Genomic DNA, 16,773 nt, shown 5'->3' with positions numbered 1-16,773 from the left:
ACACATTAATGTTATTTAATCTATGCACTTATATATCAAAACCACAGATTCCACAACTTAACTGGTAATGGGTAGTTATGTGGATAAAGAATTTTAACAGAAGGTTACTTACTAGTTTCTGTTCTTTACATTAGAAGTCATGAGATGGTCATTTGCCAGGAGTCTATTATGGTGTAATTGATGCCATGTAAAAGTATTTATACGCGGTAATTGTATAAATGTCAAAATGTCACTGAACTTACAAAAACTTCAGTGCTGGACTAATTACTACTTTTTTTTTAAATTTGGAAAGGAATTAGCTAATTCTTCAACACTGACTTCCATGGTATGACATCTTTATTTTGATTTTTTAAAACCTAATAAGTTTGACTTAACCGTAGTAAGTTATATATTAGAGGCAATTTGCAGTTTTGGGGGTGCTGTAACAACTGCATATGATTCAGTATTTTCCCTCGTTCCCCATGATGCTGCTTGGTTACAATCAGCATTCAATGTTTGTTGAATGAATCAACAAATGAATGAATACAAGAATGAATGCGAAGACGACTCTCCAAAGGCATGAAGTTTACAAATATACCACTGTTATGCCATGAACTTGAATAAATATCCTGTATTCCTAAGAATGCACTGGCTAGCTGACAACATGATACAGAACGCTGACTGCTCAGCATGTCGGAAGGCCAAAAGTACTGTATCCTGTTAAAGATGTAAAGGCTTAAGCAGCCTGAGAAAGGCTGGGGTAGGGTGGTTTGGTGTCCTCCTCTGGCTGCTGATCTGTCCCCCTGAAATGGCTTGCACTTACCCACCTGTGGTAACACAGAGGTCTCAGGATTCCTAAGGGTGAGTTTGGGGGCCCTTGGCTCTCGGAAGTTGTTAGAACCTGACCCCCACTGCAGCTAAGGACCTGGCAGAAGCCTTGATGCAACATCGGGATCCCTTGGGGACAGCCACCGGCAAGGGCCTCTCTAGACAAGTGTGCACAGAGGGCATGAGAGGGTGCTCTGAGCACAGAAACAGGGACATTGGTGATGAGACCAAGGGCTGAGTAGTCAGAGAAGCTTCAGTGAAGATCATTCTTTGCACTTCCTACTGATCCAGCGTTCTTTTCTGACTCGGGATTATTTTCCTCCTTCAAGTCTTGGTGAGGCCAGGTATTAAAAAAAAAATTCCATTCTCCAATTCTCTTGAGACCAGTGGTCATTTGATCCTTCCTAAGACCGTGCATATTCCTATGAGACAGAGGGCTATGCCGTTTTAGCCTGTTAGAGACCACCAAGGAGCCAATCCATGGCCTCTGAGGGTCTGGGGGTGGGCTCCAGGCTACACTACTGGAGAAGAGCAGTATGGACTTCCAAGGTGGAATCATTTTCCTTATCAGTCTTTTCAGTGCCTTTTACCCCTCTTAATCTAGAGATCAGAATGTTCTCAGCAGTCTGAGCCATGCAGCTGCCTCCTCCCCAAGAAATGATAAAAGTCAGTGGTGACCATCTACACAAATGAAGAGAAAGTATGTAGGGTTAACAGTATGAAATTCAAACCAATATGTTTAATTTTATCTTGGATCTTCACCATGTTAATGAAAGGTAAACTGGAAACAAAGAAACATACAAAGTGATTTGCTCTAAACCATAGTCAGTCTGCATGATCTAAATGATTCAAAGAACTCAAAATTACATTACTGCTACTTAACCAGATTCTCCCTAATCCTAAACTACTCGCTGGTCCTAGACACAGGAGAGTCTCATTCTTGCTGGTGCTAGGATATGGCTCTATCCTAGAAAGGGAGGCTCAGTGAGTCCCTGTGTGTCCAGGGAGCAGAAGCCAAGAGTCATGGAACGTGGGTAGAGTGGGCTATGCTATCAGGAGGTTTGGCTAACTCTGGCATATATATGAACTTCTCAAAGGCCACAAGGGGACTGTTGGAAGCACTAACGTAGTAATTTCAAAATATTATCATCCTCAAGAGACTATTTTTATGGTTCTAAATAATAGATCCAGTGACTATTTCAAGTCATTTTCTTGAAATCTTACTACTGGCATTTGCATATTTAGTTTATAAAGTGCTACACCTTTCTCTGATGAGAAGACAGAGTTTGGACTGGTTGAAAGGACTTGTAATGCTTCTTCAGTGACTGATAAAAAGGCCACTGAAAGGGAGTCCAACTCGAGGATGGAAGATGCCTTAGAGGACTGGGGTGGGGAGGGTGGGGGGGACTCGAGGCGGGGGGAGTCAAGGAAGGGAGGGAATACGGGGATATGTGTATAAAAACAGATGATTGAACTTGGTGTACCCCCCCAAAAAAAAAAAAAAAAAAAGCCACTGAGCATGCTGGAAAGACTGGAGGCTCTAGAGTCCAGCAGACAGGGCTGCTCCAGGCTCTTTGAAGCATTTATTAGTGTGGGTTCTAGGGCAGGTTTCTTACTCCTGGTGAGCCTGTTTCAAAACCTGCTTTACAGGGTTTTTATGAGCATGAAAACAAAAATATAAGCTAGGTAAGAAGCCGAATAATGTCTGCCACATAGGACGTTCTCACTAAGTGGCAGCTTTGCATAGCTATGGTTACTGTGAAATGGGTTTCTATATGCCATGGGTTGGGTCATGTCCGGGAAAACAAACAACTACAGACCGAATAGGAGAGGATTTAGACATCACAATAAAGGGATTTCAGTATATTTGCCATTGATCAGACCTCATATTGAAGCAAAGTGTAGCCCCATTCATACATAATGTATTCATTTAATTGCTTCCCATAAATAGCTTCTGCCTTTATTTTAATGGGATTAAATTGCAGTTTTGAAATTAAAGAATAAAAACATAATGAGAAATGCAGAATAGGCGAGGGATGCTAACAGCAAAGACAGTAAGGACCTCATGTGCAGAGGGCCACAGCCCTGATGCTTCAAAGAATGATGCCTCAGGCGGCAGCCAGGCTGATCCGTTTCTGATGGTTCCATCCTACTGACCCAGGTAAAAGGCGAATGAATTTGTGAAGCAGAATTTCAGTGTCTAAGTTTGCAACAAAAGCTATACTTTCTAACATACTGCCTTGTGTCAGAAGGAAGACTATATTCCCTGGGAGATTGTGGTCAAATTGCTACTCAGCTGGTTTGTTTTTGAGATAAGAATCAAGAGTTAGGTTAGGAAAGTTAACAGAAGATCCTTCCGACCTGTTTTGATCTGATCTTTTGGGAACCTTTCTAGCCACCTGACTAAAGCCATTGTCCTTCCCCGTGTCCAACCACCCCCAGCATCCCCAATTCACTGAAAAAGGAAGGAAAACATCTCACCTGATTTCTGGAAAATCTCATTCCCCTGTCTGTTTAATGACATGCTAACACTTCTTTTTCATCATTTTGCTTTACATGTTCCATGCCTAAGTATCCTGTTTACATTATTTTCTCCTTCTGCAATCCACACTTCCCTTCACTACAACCTGTTCTTATTTTTTATTCTTATTCTACCTTATTACATCTGGAGGCGGCATGTTAATTAGGCAATTAATTTTGACTACAGAGAATTTATGTTTTTGTACTGTTTAGATAGAGTGTTAATATATGCTGACCAGGAACAAATAATGGGAAATCTCTTCTGGACTTTTGTCTTTTCTTCTATTCTGAAAATCTGGTTTCTCCACCAGAAGGGCCTTGTATTTGTGGGTCTCTGTCCACATATTGCAATCATTATATAGAGTATTCAATCTTTGGTGACGAGAAGTCCCATAACTCAGAAGAATTCAAAGGATACCATCTTGTATATATCTTTAAATTATGTGATGGCTTCATGCAATCATGCACACACGAAAAATATGGCTATGGTTATAACACTGTAAAATATGTTTCTCATACAGATCTTTATTTGAAAGATAAATAAATAGCACTGCCATCAAATGTTTATGAAATGCCTTAATTTTTAATCTATAACAGAATTCCTGAAAGTTCAGGATAGAAAAATGCCAATGTTTAAACATGTTTCATCTTGTATTATTGGAAATTCTTGTCACATAAGTTAAATATCTGAATGAAAAGCAAAGTAAATTGAGTTCATTAGAAAAACAAGAAACTCCCTCTGCATGTTTTCAGAAGTTAAGATATTGCATGTAATGGTGATTTCTCTTGAAAGAGTTTAAATAGCATCAACATTATCTCCAATTTCTTTTGAGAAGACCTTCAGAAGTAGGTATTTTTCAGATTCTTTTGTCTCTGCATGAACATGGGTTGATAGCTTGAAACTAGAATGTATTGCTGTGGAAAGCTTCGGTCTGTTACATAAATCATCTTAACACTCAGCAAGAATTGTTCAACAGTGCCATTGATGTGCTCAAGCCAATGATCCTGCAAACAATTTTTTTGTCTTTCTTCACATTAGACAATAGCAATAAATCATCTTCATTTAAAAACACACAATGTACTAATTTTTCAAGCAACAGTTATCAAAATGCAATTTTGGGTAGAACTTACCCCATTTATTTTATTTGCGCTCATTAGTTTTTGTAACCTTATTATGTAAAAGGCAATGAGCGCTTCATTTGTCATGGAAGCATTTGTTGTGTACCTACTATGTGTAAGGCATCCCGCAAAGTGTGATTTGAGATAAAAGAACTATAAGAGTTTGTTATAAAGGTAGTAAATTAGAAGAGATATTTAGACTTCCAATAAGCAGCATGTTTGATTGTCAAGCTAAGTGATATCTGAGTGTAAATGAAAGAGGAATTATTTGAAGCTGGGACGATGGAGGGAGGGGAGGTTGTTATACGCAGCTTTACCCTGAAAACAGGACCTGAAGATGAGGCACTTCTGCTGAGATGCAGTAAGTGATGAAGGGCAGACCACGAAACTGACAAACAAGCGAGTCCAGACAATGCAGCAAGGAGGTTCAACAGGGTGGTCAGGTCTTCAGTCCCTAAGAAAACTTCAAGGGCAAGATTGAGCCCACTGATCAAAACAAATTTCGGGGTACTGAACCCAGTGGAGCCTCTATTGGGACTCGTTTTTATTGGATTATAAAAAACCAGGGTGCAAAGCCTGAATGAAACAAGAAAACAGAGTTAACTTGAGGCTGCCCCAGAGAATGTCTGACACTGGGGCGAGGTTTGGGAGAGCTCTGACCCTTGAGGTGGGGTTAAAAGGCTGAAGCTTTGAAGACCTCGGGGTGTCAGGGCAGTGGGCCAAGCACTCTCGGATCAGGGGTGGGTGGGATAGGGAAGTCCAACACTCTTCTCTGTGTCATGACTGCTGCTAGGGCCACTCTCCGGGACTTCCAGAAAAGTCCTTCACATTTACATACAGGCGTTTCTCCTGCCATAATTCATTAAGGATACTGGCATGGGAAGAGGTTTATTTCCTCTCAGTGTTGTTTAGGGGCCTACATGAGTCTCTGAGCTGTATTTTTAGGGGACATTTTACAACCAGGTGTTGTGTGCAGTTGTCATAAGGACCTCCCCTTTGACTAAAAACAAAAGCTTCTGGGAAACAAACAATGTACCCCCTTCTACAACCCACAACCACACATGGACAATGATCAGGGAGAGCAGACTGAAGTGGGGGAGCTACTTCTGAAACCCTAGTGGGGGCCCAAGGATGTTCTAGTAACAGATCATCCTTCTATACTCAGTGTTTAAAGGGGATGATTAAAACATTTAAAATTTCATTGCTTAGCATAAATTTTAGGTACGAATGCAGTCTGTCCTTTTTAGTTTTCCAGATGTCTTCAGTTCTCACATTGAGTTCATATATTCTGAGATTGAATTCTACAATTTTTTTTTGGTTTATTTTATAAATAATCCATGTTACTGAGAGAAAAAAGAAAGAAAATATACATGAAAAAAATCACTCTAATTCAACCACTCAGGAAAAAAAACCCCACACTATTAAAACGTGTGTATTCTTTCAAGATTCTTTTTAGTCTATATTTGCTATTTTGTTTTGGGCTTTTTTTTTTTTTTTTAATAACAAAAGTCAGATCATAAAGCTCTGATTTTACAGCTAGAAATGCTATATGCAAATCTCATCTCAACTCTTAGTAGATGTAGTTAATTAATTCTTCTAAACCTTAGTTTCCAAATCTGTAAAGTAGGGATGATAACAGTATTCAACTCATTAAAGGTATATCAGGATTAACTGAGATAAATGAGATAATGTAAATAATTTGAGTAATATACTAGTTTATGAGTTATCAATAAATGTCAGCTACATTATTATACCATCATATAATTTAATCTGATCACTTAAAATGGATTGTGAATATTTTTCATGTCAGTAAATAACATCTACATTGTTGTATAAATGACTGCATATTATATCACTGTGTGCATGTTCTTTAATTTACTCCAGTTTCTTATTACCAAACATTTAGGGTATTTCTAATTTTCCTCTGTTATGAACCATACTGCGGTGAATAAAACTTATGCATTTTTTTTTTCCTTAGGGTGATGTTCTAGAGTTCTATATTTATGCTTAAATGAAATTACAGAATGCTTGCTTGAGAGAAGACCTCAGAGACTATGCCCCCACTCTGTAGATGAGAAAGATGAGGAGTAAAGAGTTTAAATGATTTGCTTGTATTTAGAGAACTAGTTGAGCAGAGGGGAAACCCACAGCATCGTTACATAGAATTTTTTTACAGTTAATAATTGAATAAAATGCATTGGGTTTTAATATACTATTTTAAAGCATGTACAGCCTTTGAGCTTTAATAAAATTTTCTTTTTTAAGAAACCTGTGCAAAATTGATTTTTGTTTATGGTCAGATTCTTTTTGCTAAATCACATGCAGGCAGCCAGCACAGAACTGAGCATTCAGTGTTGGACTATTTTTTTATGTACATATTTTTTTATGTAAACTTTAAAATAAACACTCTGTGTTTATGGCCATTCTTTTCATTTTTTCCTGTTGTACAGAAATCAGTAAATGTTGGGTATGTAAACCCACATTCTTCATGAAAAAGCCAGATTATCAGAAGAGTGAAACAGATGGCCTCTGCTCTTGGCTTGGCTCCTCTCTTAATCAAGGGGGCCAGAGAAAAGAAAGATCATCATACTCTGATATGCAGTTCCTACTCTTTGATTCTTTTACCAGGAAGCAATAGCAAGTGGGTCACAGGTATCTGAAGATCATCTCACTTCCTACAGTCTTCACTACCAAGAAGGCTTACGCTGAAGGGGAGCTGAAGGTAGGGGCGAGGAAAAAAAAAAATGAACAACTGGAGATAATTTTCTGAGTTTAAAGAAGATAGAGTTCCTCCTCCTTCAGTTACCCAGAATGGGATCCCTGGGAAAGCAGCAGAAGTGGTGCGATGTCTTGGATGGAAAGACCTCCTATACTTTGTTTACCTTTTGGTAGAGAAGAGGAAAAGCGCTAAGAATGGGAAAAGTCCTGGACCTAAACCAGAAAAGCAATGAAAATACACAGGAAGCAGGGACAGCTCTGGTGGCAAAGGTATGGAAAAGCCTGGAAAAGAGGGGAAAGAAGGAATCGCCACTTTGGATAAAAGAAGCCAGGGACTGCAAATAAACCCCTCACCTCTGCACAGCTTTTATGTGTGTTTGAACAAATATGAAATTGCCGCTTTGGTAGGGAAAGATGGTCAAAAATCTGCAATTTCATTTGGTTCAACCTGCTATTTTTCAGAGTATTCCCACACACAGTAACACACACAGTGATGTGAATACTAACAAGGACTGAGGTTAGCATGTCAACATTTTGACCCTAAAGTTCTTAAATACAGTGAGGCCTTGCTGACCAAGGATGGAGTCTGACTTGAGCATTAGGCCTTCCCAGGCCAGAATCTTAGCTGGGATACGTACTATCTTTTGGATGCTTGGCCAGTCCCTCTACCACTTTCATCCTCCAGGAACTGTGGTAAGGATTAAATGAGATAATGCATGCAAGGTCTTCAGTTAGTTCCTTACAGACACAGGTAGCTGCCAACTGACAGTTATTGTTATTATGGATCAACTTCCTTTGTTATCTTGGGGGTAGGGGAGTGCTAACCTAAACTTCCAGCCAAGCAGATGCTTCCTACTAAAATTTACCATCGTCGTGATAAGCAAGACATTTAACTGAAGTCAGAGGATCAGAAATAAACAGCTCAGTGCTCACAGTGCAGATGTGTTCAGGCTTCCCTGAAGGAACTTCCATACAGGGCTGCTGGCCCTGCTCCATCCCTGCAATCCTGTTACCTGCCCCCAACTCCCACACTGCCAAGGCCACTCTGGTTTGTGAGTTCAGAAAAAACTACTCCTAATGGGCTTAGCTATTCTTGAAGGCGGGCCTTCTCCTGAAATGCTAGGAAGCCCAGTCACTTCCAGGGAAGGTTTTATTATTGGTCTCAAATCATGACCCTCAGAGCCCTTGTGAGTTTTAGATTGGGCTGTTCTACTTGAAAAATCTGATGCCAAAACTAAGAAGTCACTTGTTTGACTTTGCTTGCAACAGGACCAATGATCATAACTCACAAAAAGGAAGGAATGTATGGAGAGCATTTTCCAAGATAGCCACCAATTAATCTCAAACCATTAGGATTATAGTTAGAAATGTTTATGTTTAAACTGCGAAGTAACATAGATCAGAAAAAAACAATGGAGAAAGAAAGATAATATGGATATAAAGATTAAACTGAAACTCTCTTTGTGTTTCTGGGAAGTCCAGCTAAGTCTGCTCCAAAACCAAGGAACTGAAACTGCAAAGGGAAATTGACACTTTTTAAAAGGTGTTTGGGTGGCAGTTGAAGATATGAAGAGGGTGGTCTCAGGAGAGACAGGGGTGAGTGGAAAAACAGCTTTTCTAAGCCTCAGTGTTCTTATACTAAAAATGGGCAAAATCACTTCTACTTGACATATTGGCATAACGAAATTTTAGTGTTTGTTTGGAATAATCTTTAAGTGTCTTAGAAGTGGAGTTGGCATAGACAAATGACATCATTCAACATATTGTTATTCTTAACTTGAATAACATACCTATTTTTTAGACATTCTTTAGTGACAAGTTTATTATAAGTGATAGAAAAAATTTAACACGTATAGGTATTGCAGAATTTAACAGGAAGGCTCATTTAGTTTTGCATTACTTCTCACATGCTAAAGAAAAAGATCTGCAAAAAATATGATTCTGAACAGCCAAAGGTCTGTTTTCAAAATGTATCAAAACCAACTGTATCACTGGTCAGGCTGTGTGCTAGGCCTCCTGCTGGCGCCTAAATGCCTTGGTGTCACTTGACGGCTGTCTGCTGAGCAAACCATCCTCTACATGGAGCTCAATGCTCTTTGAAAATCTGTTTTTGCCACACATGCTATTCCATTCAGATAGTTTCATAATTTTTATCACTGAAATGCATTTGCCTACTGCTTGAAAAAACATACTATTAGACAATTACAATAAAATTCTCAAGCATACTCAGCAACATTCATTTTCTGAAATAAAAAATGAGTCTTATATTCGCAAATCCCACAGCTTGTAAATGTATATGATACACAACATTTAACCTGTCAGCAGCCTCATTAGTGTCAATGAGTAGGAACTGGCAATCAGTAGATGGTGTGCTCTACATGTGTTTGTGTTTTAAAATGTTCCCAAAATAGCTCTGCTAAAGAAGTTGATATAAAACACTTCTACTGGACAAATGAATTTCAGTTTAAATTTTATGGTCTACTTAATAGTTTTCTGAGGAATTCTATTTCTCCTGTAACTGATCATTTATAGGTTACAGAGTCGATACCCAACTAATAATAACAACAATAATAATAAAAAGGAGGAGGAGGAGGGGGAGGAGGGGGAGGGGGAGGAAAAGGAGAAGAAGAAGAAAAAGAAGAAGAAATATTGGGTGGGTAAAAAATCATCTAAATTTCAACCATACCAAAACGTAAATGATCAAGGAAACATGCAGAAAGACTAATGTGTACTTGCCCATCAAGAGCTCTAAGATACATATTCGCATGGCGCCGGTATTCAATACCCATACGGCTATTAAGACATTTTCATAAACTGTAAGAAATATGTGAGCTATTTCAAGATATAATTCTGAAAAACAGACTCCCATGTAAGAAGCCAATTTAGGAAGAAAACAACATAAACAATAGTAACTTGTGTGCTCAAGTGAAGCATCTTTTTAATTTTGAGTAATGAAGATGTCAAGCCAAATGCTAGAGTAGTTTAACTTAATTAGGTGGCCTATTTTTCCAGGCATCCTTTCATTTCCCATTGAAAACTCAGCTTGTATGCAAGGCAACAAGAGCAATTTTGTCTGTAATGAATACCTCCGGGACTGCGCAGAGTAATCATTTGAACGTTACACTGAAGACTGGTTTGAGTAACTAGTTTGGGCTTGTTAAGAGGCCAGACTTTGTTGGACTAACTAGATTACTCAAAGCCTGGCAGCTTTGCTATTTTATTGGGTGAATGGTCAAAAAGTCAAGCTGACCTTACTCCGAAATTTCTGCCAAAAGGAACCAATCTAAAAGTAATTGGTCTAATTTATAGTTCAAATTTATGTCACGATCATGGAAATTTTATGGCCTAAGTCAAGAGATCTTTTTTTCAGCAGTACTCTTAAAAACTATTATCCTTTCCAGGCCCTGTTGTCATACCTTATTTATAGTGTAACTTGGAGAATTTTCTCATTAGGAAAATATGTAACTAAAAATACAAATATAGTTATTAATATGTTTGAAACCTCAAAATATAACAATTCTAACAGTAGAGTTAAGAAAACATTGCACAAAAAAGAACTTTGGACAGTCCTATTGGTTCTGCTGCCACTGTATTACCTATGACAAATGGCACTACAACATTATTGTAAGAATAGCTGCCTGCTATTATCTAGTTTATGATCACACTAATTCTTTGAGTCTTGGACTTGAAATAATTCTCTGAGGAGACAGGAGAGCTGCTGCCTTTTGTTAATGTGCGAGGCACTGACACCCAAGTGGAGGGGTGCTCCTGGAATGGAATGGGCAGCGCCAGATTTACTAAATGTCTGCACAGCAAGACTGAAAACAACCGCAAGTAGAAGACCCACAGAATGTGATTAAAACATGTACACAAAATAATGCTGCACACTTCCAATGTGTCGGGCATCATCTAAGCACAGGAGATCCAGAGAGAAAGAAGGGTGAGTCCTACCACGGTCAGGCGCGCTTGCTACATGCCACAGCGGGGCAGACGCGTGCCTTGCTGACTCTAACCAGACCCTGGAGAGGCACCGAGGTATGTAAGTAAGGAAGAAACATGGGCTTTTCAGCAACAGCGAGAGGAGAGACAGAGAGATGGAAGTGAGGTAAGATGAGCTGAGTTACTGAGAACCTGTGAGGTCCAGAACTCAGGCAGTAACTACGTAGACGGAACAGTGGAGACAGAGTCAGCAGTGATGCGGAGAAGCAGCATCAGCCCTGTCTGGGATCAGCTCGGGCCTGAATGTATAAGGGAGACTCTTCAAGTTTCTGTCTTGGTGACTGGGGAGGGGTGGTGTTAACTTTCATTACTATAGACAATATAGGAAAAAAAAGAAGTTTGGGGGTGAGGGAGTGGGCTGGAGGTGATGAATTTCGATTTGACAAATGGATACGTTGAGTCTGAGCTGCTGTTAGGGACAGGTGCCCAGTGGGTTAGAAATCAAACCTGAAACTCACGTGAGAACTGCCCTAGATACACAGACGCTCTTCAACTTTTCCATTCAAGATGGATGGTATAAAATATACATTAAATGCTTAGTAGTAAGACTCTAGGAAAAAATAATATTGCTTTATTTTATCATAGTTATTTTTAATCTTGAGATTTGAGGAACCAGGTAAGAGAGAGAATTCCAGTGGGGAAGAGAAAAGAAGCAGAGAGAAAGCTGATCACAACCTGAAAATAATCTAAAACAGGATCTTAGGTCAGGACATTTAATAGTTACAGATGCTCAGAATTAACAACAAAAATTAGTCCAACTTTAAAGGATAACTGTTCATGGAAGGAAGGAGGAAGCAAATAGGAAGAAGGGAGGAAGAGAAGGAGGGAAGGAATGAAGGAAGCAAAGAAATAGGGAGGGAAAACAAGCAGAAAGAAATTGTTTATGAGTCAAGGCCAAGGTCAAGGAGGAAGTGATTTATTGAAAACATGGTTTAGTCAAGTAACCAAATCTTCTCCACGACCTGACACCAGAAAAATCTTCTGATTTTTCCCTGTCAGGTGATTATTTCTTGCATATGAAAAAAACCAAGAAACAAAACAGTCCTTCCCAACCTTTTCCACACAGTGCCCGAACTGAGACACGCATGAGAAGTGAAGGGTTCCTCCGTCCAGGGAACTGGTAAAGAATGTTGCCAGTGTGGGTGGAAAGCATAGAATGAATAGGTAGTCATGGAAGATTTTATTCTTGTAACTTCCATAGAAGAAAAAGAATGAGGAAAAGGAAACTAAAAAAAATTTAAAAATAGATAAATGACTTTGGTGCCATAGAACGTTCCTATCAAGAGAAGCAGACTCCTCTTCTGTTTCCTTTGATGTACTTAATTCAAATGAACATTTATACTTGAGCATAATCGATCACATATAAGGAATTACAGAAGGTACTAGAATTGTAAGGGCTGGAGAAAGGAGCTTGAGTTTTTCAGGGAAAGAGAAGGACCGATGTCCCAGCATGAGTGTCTGAGTGGGCCTGGGTGATTCTGGAGAAGGGGCAGAGCACAGGTGGGTAGCCCCGTCCCCTTCCACCTCCTTGCTGTGTCCTTGGCACGTTGGTCAATCAAACATTAACAGGTTAAGAATGAGAAAGGCGTTTTTAATGGCCAATGGCCTCTCCTCATATCTGGCTTCCCTTCCATTAGCCACTCACATTTTCCCCAAACTATACAGAAGGGAACCTGAAAGTTCATGAGGTATCAAACAACATGGGCCCCCTTAGGCAGGGTCTAGAAACCCACAAAGAAATCTTGCATTGCGTGGTTCAAATTCTATCCAGAGTAAGAAAAAGGTAAACGGTGTTTACAGTACTGAGTGGCCAGCACACTTAGGGCAATTATAGGAGAAAACAGTCAATACTGTAAGAATGAAGCCAGAAAAAGTGGAAATGTCATGGGTTTTTATTGCATACTTGTCAGGCTTATTATGGGGTGGTATATTCGATGTAAAAACTGCCTATCAATTACAAAACTATAAGCAAAAAATGTTAAGGATTTGTATACACTAGCTTAAGAGGTACAGAATTCATGCAGTAGATAGTGCCAGAGAGCCCTTGGGACTGTCTGAATGAACAGCATTAATTTTTACAGTGTACTTCTATTTCTGGAGCCATTCCAGCACTGGCTTTCCACGGAAATCATTTCAACTTTAGAATCATGGTATCTGCCTGCAGAAACATCACAGGAGCAGTAGTGAGTGCACCATATGGTGCTACTTAGCAACTTCGTCTGTAAGTCCCAAAGCATGTACTGATTTGAAAATTGAACACGAATTATAATTGTTGAGAGATACGAAGAGGCAAGTTGTCTTGGATTACTAAACTATGCAGATGTTTGATGCTATGTAGGAAAAAGAACAAAACTATTTTTTTTCCTGCAGGATGACTAAAATCCTATTTATAGTTGTCATGAGGGGTACATTGATTAAAATTCTCTAAAAGAAAACCAGGTAATGAATTCTTGAACACACTGTATTACAGTAAACAAAAGGAATGTTAAGAGTAAAATTTAGCTAAGGCCATTTGACTTCGTACTTCGTGAAGCTTATTCCCCCGCCAGGGTATGTATTATTTTACATGAGTCAAAATTTTTAAATAGCACATTCTAAAAACATTTTCATATGTACTGCATTATTAAAAAATAGTTTGCTTTTGGCACACAAACTTGCCATATCTTTACAAAGCACATAAAGTATTCGGAGCTCTTTACTCCTTCATAAATTATCACTAGTATTTAAAACATTCTTGATAACTCTTGATTGAAATATTAAGAAAAATAATGTTAGCTGTTCGATTTTAGTCAGGGTTTAATATTATTCATTGTACTTGAATTTGAAAATCTAAGGAGCCAAGTTGTTATGATGTATTTGCTTTGAATTTCCAATCCTTTATCCAAAAGTCTTTAAGACGGACATAATGATTCTCTGAAAGGGAGCAGCTGCTTTATAACAGCAATCATTTATTGAGTTTGTGTTTCTACTGTTTCAAACAAATTCAATTAGCCCTTACACTTCAAAACCCTAAAGGCACCAAAGAGATGATACCAGGTTGCTTTAATCTAATAGTAATACTAAACTTGTCAGTACAGTTTTGGGATTGATGGTTAGAAGAAAATTAATAGTAACATTTTTCATTTTTTAATCAAACAGTCCTTCTCAGAACTACCTATGGATCTTGGCGGCTACTTAGTTGAATGAATTCAGTTAAGTAAGAATTCTAAATGTAAAGCCCAGCCTTCCAAAGGTATTCAAAGAGTGACTGACTCAGTTGAATGGAAGGAAACGTAGTCCGGATCTTTGAACTTAATGATGACCTTCTCGTCTGAACAGTATAGTATGGTTTCCAAAACGTCTGCCAGAGCAGGCAGTGAACATAAGGACTAAATGCAGAGTTCATGGAGAGGCAGGCCTGCCTCTGTTGTGAGTTAAGCCTGAGATATTTTGTTCTTAGAGAAATTTCAAAGCCCCATAAAGTGCACCCCTGACATATACATTAGATTTAATTCACTGACAACCACCATGAAGAAAAATAGTTGTAGTTTTGTCCCCTATTCCCTCATCCCTTCCAGTTACCAAATCTATTTGGTTGGTATGTAGGCAATGAAAACAACTGTTTTCCGTGTTCGGGTTTACACTATAGTTACTGACACATGAAACTCCAAGCTACCACGGTTTTACTCTTCCAGAAAAAAAATATGTGCAAGTCCACAAAATGCTCCTGAGAACTCTCGCTCACTTTATTTATTTTTGCTTACAATGTTCTTACATATCACGTTATAATGGCCCTCTAGGGCAGTGACCGTTTTGCTTCAAACGCCCTCTCTGAATCAAAGGGCCTGGTCTTAAGTATCTAAAAATAAATAGCCAAGTATTCACTTTTATAAATGTAACCATTTACATTTTCATTGGACTTTTGTTGTCACTTCTCATGATTAAATACCTTGTCAACCATTCCCAGTGAAATGGATACAAACGTGCCCTTCAAAGGTTTCCATCATACCACGCATGGTGGCTTGAAAGCAGCCATAGAGCGCTCTCTGGCCATGCGATTCTGGTGATCAATGTAACATTTTATTGAAAACTGCCCCAATAGTTGATAATTAAAGCTATTTGTAGCTTGTGTAGCTTATAATGATTAACTCATCTATAGTCAGAAGCTCAAATAACCTGCACCTGTAAAGACTTTATTTCCTAAAGGTAAAACAACTGTTTAGGAAAGATCATGCTGGCAAAACAGCTGCTTGCCGTTCTGGAGAGGAAACAAGGTATTATCTTTCAACAAATGCCAACTCTGGTGTTTTATCAGCTCGATCTCATTAACTGGAAACAAGGCTTAAATGCTTTGTTTATAAATTATGATTATTCCTGATTGCGGCAGTTACTGATAGTGCTACTCATTTGCAATGCAACTCTCTGAATTTGTTTAATTACAATTTGAAACAAGGCAGAGAAGATTAATTAACCCACCTGGCTGGCTGGCACATAGTCCTGGCTCGGCTCTGTCATGCTCATATACATGTTCTCACCGTCAAACTGCGAATGAAATAATAGTAAACATTCAGCAATCTTGACTGTGTTCATGTTTGTTGTTGGTTTTTTTTGTTGTTTTTTTTCACCATCAAACTGGAAAACAGTAGCCATAAAAAACAAAAAAACTGTGGTTGGAAATACGGAAAATCTGTCACAGCAAGAGAGCCACATCTATTCTTTGATGTTTCTGTTGTCATCTTTCCTGACCCTGGATGTCAGTGATTTGGAGTAATTAGTGCTCTAGTAATTACAGCAAGCAAGCAAGTAATGAATGGTTTCCTTTCATCTGCAATCTGTTTTAAAACAAAATGGCTCATTTTGCGTACCACGTATATACGTATTGCAGTTTGGCTGTAATGAAGTATTAAATGGATGGCATGATTTCTGAAAGAAAAGGACGATGGAAGATATACTAAGGCACAGCTCAACGCATTCTGAGTTTGGCTCTCAAAAATGAAAATCTGCAGAGTTTTCATAATGGACTGAAATTGGCTTCATCACAATAGCCTTATGATTAAAAATTTTTAACTTTATAATAATATTTGAAAAAAGCACGTGCCACTACAAGCACGGCTAAGAATGATAATAACAATGGAAAACAATAAAAATATACAGGCTCTACTATTACATTTCCCTCTCAAGCTTTTCAAAGACATAGAATTAATATAAGTATTACAAGTGCATCAAAATCCACATACAAATTTACAAGTTAGGAACAAGACAGGAGAAGAAGATTCCTGGGGGCAGTTCAAATACAGAACTGTGGCAGAGTTCAAGCAGCAACAACAACATACTTTTCATTATTTGGGTTTTGAAAGCAGTAATCACTCCATTCAGACATAATCCTCAGCTATCTTTAGTCACTTGATAAATGGGCAAAGTATTTCCCTTTTAGTTAAAGGAAGAATTTCCCCAAGGAAATAATCAAATGGACTAATACACCAGGCTTCAAAGAGCTGGGTCTGAATATACTTTCCTTGCCAGACTAATTTCAGATATGGGAATTTGAAAATCTGAAAAGTTCTTTTTCAAGACAGAATAGTGTTATTGATGGAGGTAGAAGTACACAGTACCGTGGACATACTTTTACAC

General features: G+C 38.6%; 1 protein-coding gene across 1 annotated transcript in view; it reads right to left on the bottom strand.

Annotated features, from left to right (window-relative positions):
* TOX (thymocyte selection associated high mobility group box) overlaps positions 1-16,773 on the bottom strand; it is a 285,613-nt gene that overhangs the window by 128,536 nt on the left and 140,304 nt on the right. Inside the window, exon 2 of the mRNA XM_057736365.1 lies at positions 15,619-15,684. Within this exon, the coding sequence (XP_057592348.1) occupies positions 15,619-15,684 (66 nt within the window). The remainder of the gene's footprint in view (positions 1-15,618; positions 15,685-16,773) is intronic.

Source organism: Hippopotamus amphibius, chromosome 5 (genome assembly GCF_030028045.1).
Source record: "Hippopotamus amphibius kiboko isolate mHipAmp2 chromosome 5, mHipAmp2.hap2, whole genome shotgun sequence".
In the NCBI taxonomy this organism is placed as follows: Eukaryota; Metazoa; Chordata; class Mammalia; order Artiodactyla; family Hippopotamidae; genus Hippopotamus; species Hippopotamus amphibius.
This window is presented reverse-complemented; position numbering and strand designations above follow the sequence as displayed.